Source organism: Ranitomeya variabilis, chromosome 1 (assembly GCF_051348905.1).
Source record: "Ranitomeya variabilis isolate aRanVar5 chromosome 1, aRanVar5.hap1, whole genome shotgun sequence".
Classification (NCBI taxonomy): Eukaryota; Metazoa; Chordata; class Amphibia; order Anura; family Dendrobatidae; genus Ranitomeya; species Ranitomeya variabilis.
The window spans coordinates 323,067,223-323,081,758 of NC_135232.1; the positions used below are offsets into that span (position 1 = coordinate 323,067,223).

General features: G+C 43.7%; 1 protein-coding gene across 3 annotated transcripts in view; it reads right to left on the reverse strand.

Moving 5' to 3' along the window:
- Positions 1–14,536, reverse strand: part of LOC143817098 (receptor-interacting serine/threonine-protein kinase 3-like) — a 121,656-nt gene that overhangs the window by 17,346 nt on the left and 89,774 nt on the right. For all 3 annotated transcript variants that reach the window (XM_077298218.1, XM_077298235.1, XM_077298225.1), the window contains 6 exons: positions 13,144–13,282; positions 12,694–12,776; positions 12,551–12,596; positions 8,837–8,925; positions 4,742–4,787; positions 308–360 (listed from right to left, as the gene is read on the reverse strand). In XM_077298218.1, coding sequence (XP_077154333.1) covers positions 308–360; positions 4,742–4,787; positions 8,837–8,925; positions 12,551–12,596; positions 12,694–12,776; positions 13,144–13,282 — 456 coding nt within the window. The remainder of the gene's footprint in view (positions 1–307; positions 361–4,741; positions 4,788–8,836; positions 8,926–12,550; positions 12,597–12,693; positions 12,777–13,143; positions 13,283–14,536) is intronic.

Below are 14,536 nucleotides of genomic sequence, written 5' to 3' on the forward strand. Positions count from 1 at the left end.
CACTGCAGATAAGGAGTGGCTCCGAAAAAAATTGAAGATACCGGAGCGTGAGTATAAGACTGGGGGCAGGGAAGTTAGTTTAGTAGAACCACTCCAGCACTGAAAAATCCCCAAAACACACTTTAAAGAATGTCTTTTTCTGATGAAACTTTCCCTTTCAGTGTTGCATAATGAATATAGAATTGAACATAGTCAAATTATTAAAATGACTTGAATTAGGGTTAACACATTGCTTAGCAGTACCGTTATTTGAGAGCTCTGCCATCTTAAAGGCAATCTATTATTATTTCTTGCTCAGGTAACTTACTGGTGGAGGTGTTGGATATCTATGAAACGGTTGATACCAAAATTGAGGATCACCTGAAAAAAACACATGATTTATGTGAAATTTCATCAAGTATTCTCATATTCAGACCACAGTCAAAGATTTAGTATTTGGTCAGTATTTTACCTCAGTATTTGTAGCCAAAGTCAGGAGAGGAACAGTCGGAGGAAAAGGATAAGGCTGCCGTCACACTAGCAGTATTTGGTCAGTATTTTACATCAGTATTTGTAGCCAAAACCAGGAGTGGGTGATAAATGCAGAAGTGGTGCATATGTTTCTATTATACTTTTCCTCTAATTGTTCCATTCCTGGTTTTGGCTTACAAATACTGATGTAAAATACTGACCAAATACTGCTAGTGTGACGGCAGCCTAATAGAGACACGTCACCACTTCTGTATTTATCACCCACTCCTGGTTTTGGCTTATAGATTCTGTGGTAAAATACTGACCAAATACTGAACGTGTGAACATGGCCTTAAAGGGGTGATTCCATCCATTAGCTACTGGATCACACCTCAGGTCTCTATGTTGTCCAAATAGGACTAAAGAACATAGTGTCTTTATGAAACAACCCTTTTAATAATCCCTTTGCTCCCGTTGATGTATTTGTATGTTGTGATGAGGTTTTTCCCATCTAATTGTTGTGCTGTTAAAGGGAACCTATCACCCCGTTTTTTTCGGTATGAGATAAAAATACTGCCAGGGGAGTGAAAATAGCAGCGATGTCCGTTATTCCATTGGTGATCGGTGGGCACGGCCATCTTGCTTTGGCCGCGCGTGCGCAGAAGCGGCGCTCTGCTGGCCGCGGCTTCAGGAAAATGGCCGCCGCGATATCCATCTGCGCACGCGCGGCATCCCGCGGCCATTTTCCTGAAGCCGCGGCCAGCAGAGCGTCGCTTCTGCGCACGCGCGGCCAAAGCAAGATGGCCGTGCCCACCGATCACCAATGGAATAACGGACATCGCTGCTATTTTCACACCCCTGTGCAGGATTCGGGACCTTGGACATGCGCACACCACTACGCCACCAACGGAAAACTACGCAATATCTGGGGGAAGAAACCACGCCCATCCGACCTGACCAGCCTGATTGACAGGCGAAAACGACTACTTTGGTAACGTATTTCGGCAGCATAGGTGGGGAATCGGGGTCCACAAACTACACTATTGTAATGCACAGCTCAGGCCCTATTTAACAGTATTTTTATCTCATACCGAAAAAAACGGGGTGATAGGTTCCCTTTAAATAAAGGAGGGGGCAGGAATAAGCACAGCTCAATGTAGGCCCCCCATCACTGTGCTTGGTCATAGGCATCTTTTAAAACTTGGGCCAGGAGAATATGATTGGGTGGAAGGGGGAGCGTAGGGAGGGACTTTAGTGGGGGGGCATGGGTATGAGGGGAAAAGTGCGGGAAATGTGTCAGTTGCTATCTGGAAGCCAGAGTGAAGAGAACAGCCCCCCCAGCTTGCAGCTTTACCTCATGGAGTCGGTGGATGCTCTTGTGGGGCGCCTGAGGGACGTCGCAAGGTCCAGAAGAGGAGGATGACTGGAGGAGTAGCTTGCTTTGCTGCTGGGAAATGCAGGAGCGCAGGACACGAGCAGCAGGGGCAGCAGGCGGTCGAGGCCTCCCCAGAGACTGTTGCCGGAGGTGAGCACGCGCAGGCTTAGGAGCCCCTCCGGGGACCCTGCGGAGGCTGGGTGCAGCGGTGCGGCGTCCCCCCGCTGTGCCCCCTCCGCCAGGAATCCTCCTCGTCAGCCTGCAGGCGTCGGTCAGCAGAGCGCAGCGGTGGAGAGGGCCGCACCGGAAGGCAGGCCGGCAGCATCGCGACAGACGGCATCTCGGGCCCGGGGCACTGCAGGGAGAGGAGCGGACGCCCGGGGCGGCATGGCTACACCGCTACCGGGCAGGAGCAGGCCGGGAACGTTGGGCAATGCCCAGGACGGCGGCAGTGCGGTGGGTCCCATTAGCGAGGCCCCAGGCTCGGGGCCTGCTACCAGAAGCGCGCGCCAAAGAATGTCGGCGGGCGCGGTGCTGCTTGGGACGAGTCGGCAGCAAGGCCCTGACAACCAGCAAAGGATGAGAGGTGCGGCAGGCAGTGGGGACACACTGCCTGGCAGGCCCAGAGGTCGGGAGCCTGACAGGAATGCACGATCGGGGGAGCAGGCACGGTTCAGATCCAGGATGAGGTTGGTGGTGCGAAGCGTAGCAGACGCTCCGGTCCCCCCTGGTGACGAGGAGGTCAGGGGCGCGGGCCGGGAGCAGCGCAGCCGCACTGAAGACTAGGTTTTTGACAACAAGCGAGATGGTGACGGGGACCGTCTGGATTCAGGACGTACGGCTGGCAGGGACACAGCACCTGCGCAGCTCTGTGAGTGTGAATCTATGTCTAGTATGTTGCCTAGGGGGGTTGCGTCCGCAGAGGTTAGAGGTACGCAAGCGTTCAGCGGGATGGCGATGGAGTTAGGGGGTTCAAGTGGGTTGGTTGAGCCTGGGTTGCGTGATGTTTTACTTAGCGTGTCACAACTTTTGAGTAGATTGGACAGTGGGGTGGCGAGCGGGGCGGCGGAATCACCTGTGGGGGCATGGCTCCCGAGGTCGGGGTTTGGGTCACAATTGGTACCTGATCCGTTTAGATCAGTGGGGAGTGGGCAGTCGCCGTCGTCGTCTTGAGTGTCCGTATCCGTGCAAACGGAAAAGGAAAAAGGGGATGCAGTGAAGTTGGATGATAGGGCTAAGGGTGAGGTATATGTATGCTTTGAAGTGCCGTTAGGGGCACATTTAAAGAAGGAGGTTAAAGGGAACCTGTCACCTGAATTTGGCGGGACCGGTTTTGGGTCATATGGGCGGGGTTTTCGGGTGTTTGATTCACCCTTTCCTTACCCGCTGGCTGCATGCTGGCCGCAATATTGGATTGAAGTTCATTCTCTGTCCTCCGGAGTACACGCCAGCGCAAGGCAATATTGCCTTAATAATTAAAAGTGATGGCGCCAGTCAGGTACAGGCAGTCCTTTCACGGGAGCGGAGGCAGCGGCAACCAGCAGGCAGGCCATGGGAGTAGTGATCAGGGGTCACAGGGAGCAAAGGAGAAGTCAGGAACGTGCTGGCAGTTCAACGAGTGCCAGTGCAAATATGGTAATACTTTCAAGTTTAAGCACGTGTGCTCCCACTGCAATGGAAGTTCACATGGGGCCTCCAAATGTTTTAAGAAAGCAAGAGGGAAGCCGGCAGTGGGTGCCGGTCAAAGGGGAGACGCCGGTGAGGCTTCAAAAGATGGCCCCCTTTCTAAGTAGGTATCAGGAGAAGGCTGGAGTCATTATTTTGGTGGTTCATTTGGGGGGGAATGATTTAGGCTCCAAACTGGTTAGAGAATTGATAAGGGACATTCTTTTTTACTTTCTCCGGTTGTGGACGTCATTCCCGGGGGTGTTAACGGTCTGGTCGGATATTGTTCCTCGACAGAAGTGGCGGTTCGCACGATCATTTAAGGGGATCAATAGGGCTAGGGTGAAATTGAACAGGGCAGTGGCAAAGTTTGTATCCAGGAACGGTGGTATAAGTGTTAGGCATTTTGAGTTGGAATCGGGTGTTGGTAATTTCTGGAGGGAAGACGGGGTTCACTTGAATGAGATTGGCATTGACTTGTGGGCCCTTTCAATACAAGAAGGAATTGAGAGAGCAGTGGTGGCGTTGGGGCACTCAGGAGCCTGAGGTGTTCAGGGCTGTGTTTGGCAGGGGGTGGGGTTCTTGGAGTTGATGCTGATTCAGCGGGGAAGAAATTTTTAAGTAAAATTCCCGACAGATAAAATGGTGTTTGTTGATCTGGCATTTTGGTTACGGGCTCTGGACGGGGTTTTCACCCTGGGAGCTGGTGGTGGTTAATTTTTTCCCGGAAAGGGATTTATGGTGCCCTCGAGCTGGTGGTATGGCCGAGGGTAAATTGAGGTGTTTAAGTTCCTGTTTGGTTTTGCCAAAATATTTTAAGCCAGAATTTTTTCCCGGTGGGCTCCAAGAACCCTCCCCTCAAATTTTGCATACATGCATATTAATGCTTAAAGTAAATGTTTGTTATTGTTTTGTTAATAAACTGGCCGCTGTGGCCAAAATTATCCAAAAAGAATTATTGTGTCTCGTTTTTATTTAAAGTATGATGTTTTGTGTTCACGGGTTAGTGGGTGGTGGATGTTATGGGGTAAGAAGTAGCCATATTGGCCATACACGGTCATGTGTTGATTGCACAGACAAAAAACCCTGGCATCACCTGAAATTTAAGAGTCATTTAACCTCTCTACTTTGATTCCAAGCGACACAAATATGTCAGTCAAAAAAAGTCTAAATGTGCTAAAAGAAATATAGAAGCAAAAATTATTCATTCTTAATGAGTTAAAGCATTTTTGAACATATATTGAAATTTACCTTGGAAAAATTGAGGTGTAGGAGGAAGAAATCTATAGTTAGGTCCCTGGATGACAAAAAGAATATGTAAGCGTTAATGCTGATAAATGCAGTATATACACACACATCCTCCCGGGCACCAGGTCAGTGGAAGAAGGGGTGTTGCCAGGACAGGGCAGAAGTCATGTAATCTAGAGCCCTGTGACTCATGATTGAGAACAGGGACTTGGGGATGCCGCGCTCTGACTTTGCAATGGGTAGATATGCGGGAGCTTATATAAGGCGTATGTTTGATGTCAACAGCTGGTTGCCGATGGCCATGTAGCTTAGGCTAGAGTCCCGTGCTTTTACTTAGAGAAGGGGAAAGTGACAGTCATAATGGAGAGACTGCAGGAGTAGGCATAGAGGGCACTCAAATTACTTTCCAGACAGTGTCAGAGCCTGGCTTCTAAATTAATTATGCGTTTTAAGGGGTTTTCCCTGGAACAAAGTTAATTTTAAAGGGAATCTGTCACCCTTTTGAGCTAATAATATTGGCATACAGCTGAAACTAGTCATACCTGTATGACTCCTGGATGATGCCTTGTTCAGTAGAAAACATCTTTTATAGCTTTGATCTTCCAGGCTATGGGGTGTAGGCTGCCCGGAAGATAAGACTGCCTTCTGATTTCTGCTCCCCTCACTTCAGCTTCACTTTGACGTCATGCCGGCGTCCGGAAATCCCGAGCCTGCTCACTCTCCCTGCCATCTCTCCTCTGTACCTTTCCACTCTTCTGTGGTCACTGTTTTCAATTTTGATGTGCCCAGGCGGCGGAGAGTTACTGTCCCAGTAATCTGTGGTGCACACTAAAAGTGAATTCCCCACAGCGCAGAGGAGCGACGACAGGCAGAATACGCAGGCACGGGATTTCTGCACACGCACATGACGTCAAAGGGAAACTGAAGAGAACGGGGGGAGAAATCTTGTATAATGAAGACTGGAGCCAGTCTTATCTTCTGGGCAGTGTACACCCCATAGCTTGGAAGATTGAAGCTATAAAAGATAATTTTTAACGGAACAAGCCATCATCCAGGAGGCATACAGGTATGACTAATGTTAGCTGTATGCCTTTATTATTAACTCAAAAAATCTCAAAAGGGTGACAGATTCCCTTTAATCAACATTTAATCAATAGATCTTTGAATATTAATAGGTTCCACAATTGCATGTGTTAAAATAATGTTCCTGTTGCAGAGCTAATCTTAGAAATGTGCCCCTGCTGTGTACTGGCTGTGTCTGACTGTACACTCCCTGACAGAAGTTATGTCACTTATCCATGTTGTGTAAATAAAAGCTTATAGCCTGACATTAAATTCATCCATTGGTTGTATAAATTATTCTTTTGAAATCTGAAACCCTCTGAAATGTGGTTTAGGTTAAGAAAATAAATTGGCAGAAATATTGATCAGTTAATGGACACAGAATGGTCAGATTTTGGCCAGACAAAAGTTTTGTCGCCCACAGAAAGTAATGTGTTTTTCAAACAAATAATTAACTTAAAATACATATGTCGCATAACATTGGTAAATTAAGTTGTGGTGCTATTAGTCGTATTTAATATTTTGTGTGACTTCCATGAGCTTGAAGGACTGCATCCATGCGGTTCAACAATGATTCATACAATTTATTAATGAAGTCATCAGTTATAGCAAAGAATGCAGTCTTACATGCCTCCCAGAGTTCATCTAGATTCTTTGGTTTTGTCTTCCAAGCTTCCTCTTTTATCCTACCCCAAACATGCTCAATGATGTTCATGTCTGGTGACTGGGCTGGACAGTCCTTGAGCACCTTGATCTTTTTTGCCTGGAGCAACTTTGTTGTAGAGATGGATGTACGAGATGGAGCACCATCCTGCTGCAGAATTTGAACCCTTTTATGATTTGGAATATAAGAGGTAGCTAATACTTCTTGATATTTTAGGCTATTGATATTGCCTTCCACCTTGCAAATGTTTCGCACACCCCCATACTGAATGTAACCCCAGACCATGATCTTTCCACCACCAAATTTAACTGTTTTCTGGGTGTATTTTGGATCCATACGGGCTCCAGTAGGTCTCCTGCAGTATTTGTGGCGGCTGTGGTGTAATTCTACTGAAAATTTATCAGGAATATCGCACTGCACTTGCTCACTGAGCCAGTGCGTGTGTCCTGAGTAAGGCAGACTGTACTTAGAGATACCTGTGGAGCGGGGCAAAGGCGATAAAGATGCGTACTTCAGACCAACAGGACGTGAAGCACGTGACTGCCAAGGGGCGGAGCCGGCCACAGGTCTCTCAGAGGAAGAAGGAGCAGAGAGAGACTGCTTCAGGTCAGATAGGACTTGAAGCACCTGACTGCTGGGGGCGTGGCCTAAGCTCCGAGAGCTAGGAGCAGAAGGAAAACTCCTAGAAGGGTAACTACGGGATAAAGTTACCAAGGGATTAGACAGAACGGATAGTCAGTATGTAGCCAAGGGGTCATACACAGAGAGAGCAGCGCAGTACAAGAGAAGCAGGCAGAGGGTAGTCAGGATGTAGCCAAGGGGTCATACACAGAGAGCAGCGCAGTACAAGAGAAGCAGGCAGAGGGTAGTCAGGACATAGCCAAGGGGTCAGAAAACCAGAACGGGCAAATACACAGTACCAAGACAGTTGACAAACTCACAATAAAGAGACAGACCGGGTCAAAACAAAAACAAGCAACAGGATATCAGACACAAGGCACAGGCATGCAAGAGATCAACCAACTCAGCAGGGGGCAGGAGTATAACTGACAGCAGACCTAGATCAATTGACAAATAAATAGCCACCCTCTGCCAGAGAGAGGCCGAAACAATTAACACCTGTCTGACCAGGATGGGACAAAGACAAAACCCCGTCCTGGATCATGACAAGATTCATCAGAGAAATCCACCTTCTGCCACTTTTCCAGCATCCATCTATTTAGCAGGCTGTGTGACTTTGCAAATGCCACACGGTTTTTTATTTGCCTTTTGTTTAGTGCTGGCTTCTGGGCACTGATTCGACCATGGAGGCCATTTCGAGACAGAATCCTACAAACTGTTCTAGGATTGGCTGCATTATATGACTAGGCGACAAAACTTTTGCCTTGCCAAAATCTGACCATTCTGTGTCCATTAACTGATCAATATTTCTGCATTGATGCCAATTTATTTTCTTAACCTAAACCACATTTCGGAGGATTTCAGCTTAATTTATACAACCAATGGATGAATTTAAAGTCAGGTTATAAGCTTTTATTTACATAACATGGATAAGCGACATAACTTTTGTCAGGGAGTGTACAGGAACATGGTCTGATCATACCACATCTCCTGGGCAGGAGGAAAAGCAAAAGAGTATTCAGACATTACAGCACAGGATCACAGTGATTCTTTCTATGAAGTAAAATATTGATTAAGAACAGGCAGGGAAATGTTTTGCCTAACAAAAAGAATCAGCTGCGATCCCTTGCTGTCCTGTTTGTATACTCTCTTTTGCTTCCTCCCTTGGCCAGGAGATGTGGTATGATCAGACCATGTTCCTGCTCGGTCACAGTACATATCAGGGGCACATTAATAAGATTATCTCAGCACAGTAACATTTTTTTTAACACATTCAATTGCGGAACTTAGTTTTATTCCAAGATCTATTAATTAAAATGTACTTTGTTTATGGGTAAACACTTATAAGTTGATTGTTCAGGAGCTAAGTAGCTTTGGTTGTATCAGGTGTTATTATGAAGGTGTGGACCTGAACTCATGTAATCAGGGGCAAATAGGCCCAAGGTAACAGAGATGGGAAGGAAGAAAAGTAGTGAGGCCCAGACAAGCAGGAGGGAGAGAAGAGACCTCAAAATTATGAGTGTCACGTCCGCTCTTTGAAGTTTGAGGTGAAACTGTTGATGTAATGTTAAAGTTCTGGGGCTTCCTACGGGAAAACTGACAAATGCTGAGTAAAGCTACAGTATCTGTTCCACACTAAGTGCCTGATTACTTGATTCCTGAGCGAGGACGTACACTGTGAGACTCTCAGACCTTTCTTCACTATATAGGGCTGTTACAGGTTTACAATGACAAGGATTTTGTTGACATACCATAGTTCCTGGCAGGTAATGCAGTGTTTCTGGATGAACTATTGGACGCTGACTTGGAGTTCTAGGAGAGCTCATTACATGCACAGGCCCTAAATGACAAACACGGGACTATAAGAAATCATTTAATCATATGTATATATGTATGTCAAGAATATTTAAAGGAAACTCATAGTATTAATGGTGCTTTTCTATTAGTCATTATACTGATGAAATCTCCAGGATTGTTAAGAAGCCCCTCCATTCCTTCTTCAGAGGTCAGCCGCAGTGATGCGGAGTAGCATGCTCGGCTACCTCTCCTTACACAGGGCTTGACTTTCCTATATTCTAGCAATCATGAGAAAATCTCAGATGTGTTGTGAACAGAGCCATAGTCAATAGCATAAGAGGTCCTCCAGAAAAGTTTACAGTTTGAAATATGTAAAGCTTATATACAGCTCTGGCAAAAATTAAGAGACCACCAGATCAAAACCCTGTCATGGGCAGCCCAATCTCCAGACCTGAACCCCATTGAAAACATCTGGAGTGTAATCACGGGCAGCATGGTGGTTCAGTGGTTAACACTGCAGCCTTGCAGTGCTGGAGTCCTGGATTAAAATCCCACCAAGGACAACATCTGCAAGGAGTTCGTATGTTCTCCGTGTTTGTGTGGGTTTCCTCCGGGTTCTCCGGTTTCCTCTCACATTCCAAAGACATACGGATAGGGAATTTAAATTGTGAGCCCCATCGGGGACAGCGATGATAATGTGTACAAACTGTAAAGCGCTGCGGAATATGTTGGCGCTATATAAAAATAAAGATTATAATTATTATTATTATAATGATGGATAGTCACAAGCCATCAAACAAAGAAGAACTGCTTACATTTTTGCGCCAGAAGCAACAGAAGCAGTGTGAAAGACTGGTGGAAAGCATGGCAAGACGCATGAAAGCTGCGATTAAAAATCATGGTTATTCCACAAAATATTGTTCTGAACTCTTCCTGAGTTAAAACATTAGTATTGTTGTTTCTTAATGATTATGAACCTAGTTTTCTTTGCATTATTTGAGGTCTGCAAGCACTGGTTATTTTTTTTTATTTTGACCATTTATTGCTTGGAACTTCGGAGACATGTTGTCAAAGTTTATAGACTAAAAGAAAAATTTACATTTTACTCAAAAATATAATTATGAAGAGAAAAATCAGACATTTTGCAGTGGTCTCTTAATTTTTGCCAGAGCTGTATGTTTACTAATTAAAAATAACAAAATCCACCCTAGTAGGGCAAATGGACAATGGTTCTCATAGGCTAAGTTCACAATTACATAGCACATTGCCTGTATACCAGTATCCACCTCAGTGGAGCAGCCCTGATGAGAAGCCAATAGGGGTAAGTTTCCATCGCTCGTGGTTTAAAAGTTAGATTTTCAACTACTGTTTAATAGAAAGCCAATGGGATAAGTAATTTATTTGCTCGTATCTTTGAATGCATGCCTGTAGACTAAATGGGCAAAAAAAGTATATAAAAAAAAAGCATTTTCACTATTTTTTGTCAGGTTTAAAATGCATTGTGTTTTTTTGGACGTAGAGAAAAATGTAATTGTCCACATATTTTTTGTTTTAAAAAGAACCAAATATATGTAAAAGACGTATAAGTTTTTTACTCCATTATTCTCATTGACAGACATATTGAAATGTATAGCTGTACGTATGTAATGAATTTGGCACATCTCTGCACACACTTTCCCCGCCCCTCCCCCCAGAACCAAGGAGGGGAGGGCTATCTAAATTAGTAAAAATTAGTTGAAATAAAATATTATTTTTTCCTTAAAAAGGGTATACAGTTGGAGATTAATGTATTACATATGTGAAACATATACTGTCAGGCACCAGTTTGCAGGCAGTTTTTAACGTGTCCGTCTGACACAAACATCATGCCTCTGCAGACATGCAAATGTAAACCTAGTCTAAGGCTATGTTCACACGCATCATTTTTTTGCTGTTTTTTTTACTGCAGAGAAGAAGGACACACTTGTTTTTTTCCAGAATGAACTTGAGAACTGCAGAATTTTTGAAAACTGCAGCATGTCACGTCTTTCAGCTTTTTTCACCCAGTGCAAACACACTGCAAAAATGAACAAAGTTTTTTTGTGACAAACTGGGTAAGGTTATGTGTACGCATTCAGTATTTGTAGCAAAACAATACTGGAGTATTGGCAGGAAAAATGCTGAGTAAAATAAGCCCATTTTGCTGTGTTTTGTGTGATTTTTATGTGTTTTTTTTTCTCAAATTAATTAAATAGGTGAAAAACTCAAAAAAATGACATGTTGGAGATTTCTAACTGCTTCAAATCTGCAATGAAAAAATAAACACGAATGTATGTGCATGTGATTTCGGGAATTTAATTCACCGTACTAGTACAGAAGAGAACTGCATTTTGTTTGCAGGAAAAAGGCAGCAAAAAACAAAATGTGTGATCATACCCTGAGTTTTGTTTTCAAGATTTGGTTAGGTGCTTGTTTATATTATTTTGTTTTACTTAATACAGTACCTGAATAATTATGACAGCATACAGTGCTTCACCTACAAACTTAACTGTTTATTGGGATATTATGTGATATATCAGCATAAAGTAAAGTAACAAGTAAATGTCAAGTGTAAAGGAAAGGACACATGGTTTTCTAAATATTTTAAAAAATATAAATCTGCAATTTGCGAAATGCATTTGTATTCAACCCCTTGAGTCAGTACTTTGTAGGACCATCTTTCACTGCAATTACTGCAGTTTCAATTACTTCTGGTTTCAACTGTATGTACAGTAGTATGGTGTAATGTCAATAACTGTATTTAACTGTTCATAGTAGAGAATGTATATATAAATAAAACGTTTACCAATACGGCCTGTGACCAATGTAAAGGTGCATTGGTGAATATATAAAATATCAATGTAGGTAAGCAAACGAAAGGAACTATGGGTTTAATCCACTTTAATAGAAAAGAGTAATCAGGAGACTCCCATCTGAGTTGCGCCCACCCCATTTTTGGATGATGGATTGAGCAGTCTTAAATGAGATATTCAGAGCTTGGAATAATTTTTGTAACCTAACCCTGCTTTACTCTTCTCCACAACTTTATCCCTGACCTGTCTGGTGTGTTCCTTTGTTTTGATGATGCAGTCTGATCCCTAATGTTTTCAAACAAATATCTGAGGCCTTCACAAAATAGCTGTACTTGTACTGAGAATAAATTACACACAGGTGGACTCAATTTAATAATTATGTGACTTCTGGAGACAAAAGGTTATTTACGGATATTAGACTATAGGGTGCTGAATACAAATGCACATCACAATTTTCAGATTTTTGTTTTTAAAATAATTAGAAGCCATGTATCATTTCCTTTACACTTACAAATACTTGCTACTTTGTTTGTATATAACACAAAATCCAAATAAAATGCATTTTAGTTTGTTGGTATAACCTTAAAAAAATCTGGAAAAGTTCATGGGGCATGTATATTTTTTCAAAACACTGTATATGGGAATATGGACCATATGGTTGACTGTGAGTGAGTCAGAATGGAGTAGAAGCAAACTGACAAGATTAGAACACAACTTTACTATTTCATATCTTTCTTCATTCTCTTCTCTCCCGATCACGCAATGTAATTGTATGTTACTATCAGAGATCAGACTGTCGTACCTGCAAACTACCATAACATTAAGTGACATAGATACCGTAATGACTTGCGTAATTTGTAAGCTGAGGTCTGGAGTTGGATACCTGGAAGACAATAGATATACACATAATTATTTATGAATGTTGACACATACATAAACCGAAGGGTATGTATATGATGAAAATGATACCGTTGTCATACCATAGCACTTGTTGGGGGAACTTGTGGTAAAGCTTGCGGCCGAACACTTGTAGTTGTATTTTGTATGCTTGTAGGCACAGACTCTGAATAGTAGAGAAATACAAGGAATCACTTATGTGAAGAACTATGTCTTGAGTTGTATGAAAATGGTTTTCCATCTATTAACATTTGACAAACTTTTAGCAAACATATCGGTGTGTGTAAGACTACTGAGATCCCCACAATTGCTGAACTCGGAACCCCTATCTGCTAGTCCTCCTCCTGTGTGTGGCCACGTGGAGATTTGGATGAAATTGCACGATCCATACTGTAGAAAATCCTCCCAATTGAGGCCACACACAGCAGAAGAAACATGGTCACTGGTTCTAGTGGCCTTGGGGGCCACGTCAGTCTGATCCCCACCACGTCATAGCGTGTATATGTCATAAATATGGTAAAATGATGATTTACCCAGTAACGCAGGTGACTCTTCAGTTATGTTCAGAGTAGTTAATTTGTGAAAAAATTCCGACATGTCTTTAGTATTTACAGACACATTTTGTCCTGATTGTGAAGCATCTGTTGTCTTACCAGACGGGGCAGAAGTATCCTTAGGAATAAGAAATTGCGCAATTATTTATTGGCTGACCTATGCATAGAAATAAAAGGATTAATAAATATAGAGATAAAGACTCTTAGTAAATAAATGGTGGGTTATGCCAATCAATCGTACATATGAAATGAAAGATGACTAATTACTGAAGGCATAGGTGCTGCATTCATGTACCTTACATTATCAATAGAAGTTATGTTTGTGTTGCAGTGAATTAGAGGCCACTGATGGTCTTCCCAATGTCACCACCATAAATAGGGCAGATAGGTAAGGCAATGGGGCAATGGAGGGGAGAATTGTCCCTGGGCCTCATTCGTGCAAAAAAATTGCAGTCTTTTACCTTTTTGGGCCAGCTGTGACACTCAGTGGTGCATGACAGGAAGTGGTCAGAGGTGCTATAAAGCTACGTTCCCATGATGAATATTTGGTGAGTTTTTGATGTTGTAGATTTTCTGCCTCTATAAAGTAAATTATGTTACTTGCCTTCTATTGTGTTTTTGACTCTACATTTTTTGTCTCCTGTTGGTATTTCAAGTTTTGTTTTTGATACTTCCTGGTATTTGGCTTTGACAAAACTTTTTAGATATAGTCATGTGCAGATTAGATGCGTTTTTGCCACAGATACACACTAAAAACGCATATGCGACATGTTGTGGATTTGAAACACGCACTGCAGATCTTTGTTCGATTAGTAAGGCTCCATTCCCATGATGAGCTTTTGAGGCATTTTTGATGCTGCGTATTTTTGCTGCGTCAAAAGCACAGTGTCTGGCAGGCACGGTACCGCATAGGGAATGGGCCTCGGACTGCAGAGCCCCTATGGAAAAGCTAGTAGGAAACACCGTGCAGTGCCAATTCCCCCCTCCCACTACCTGCCCAGGTGATGCCATAATTGGGAAGCCAAGCTGACCAACGGTAAGAAAGAGGAAGGGGCGTCCGGCCACACCCACAAAGATTAAATCCAGGTGCCGGGGTCAGTGCCTTCCTCTTTCTCCCCGGCTGACCCACTGGAAGTATTTGTCCTGGACCTCCTGGCAACCATGTTTGAAGCCATGATCGAGGCCCTACAGTAGAGAGCAGCACAGAAAGGTGAGCAGTGGTTACAATCCCTTATATCGGGCATGGGCGCTCACCTTCCTTTGCCCTCTTGCGACCCCCTAGCCTCCTCTCAGGCCTCCCCATCGTCCCCCAGGGCTCCCACCTCTCCTATTCTCTCCCCTAGAGCTCTGTCCTCTCCTATCCTTTCCCAGG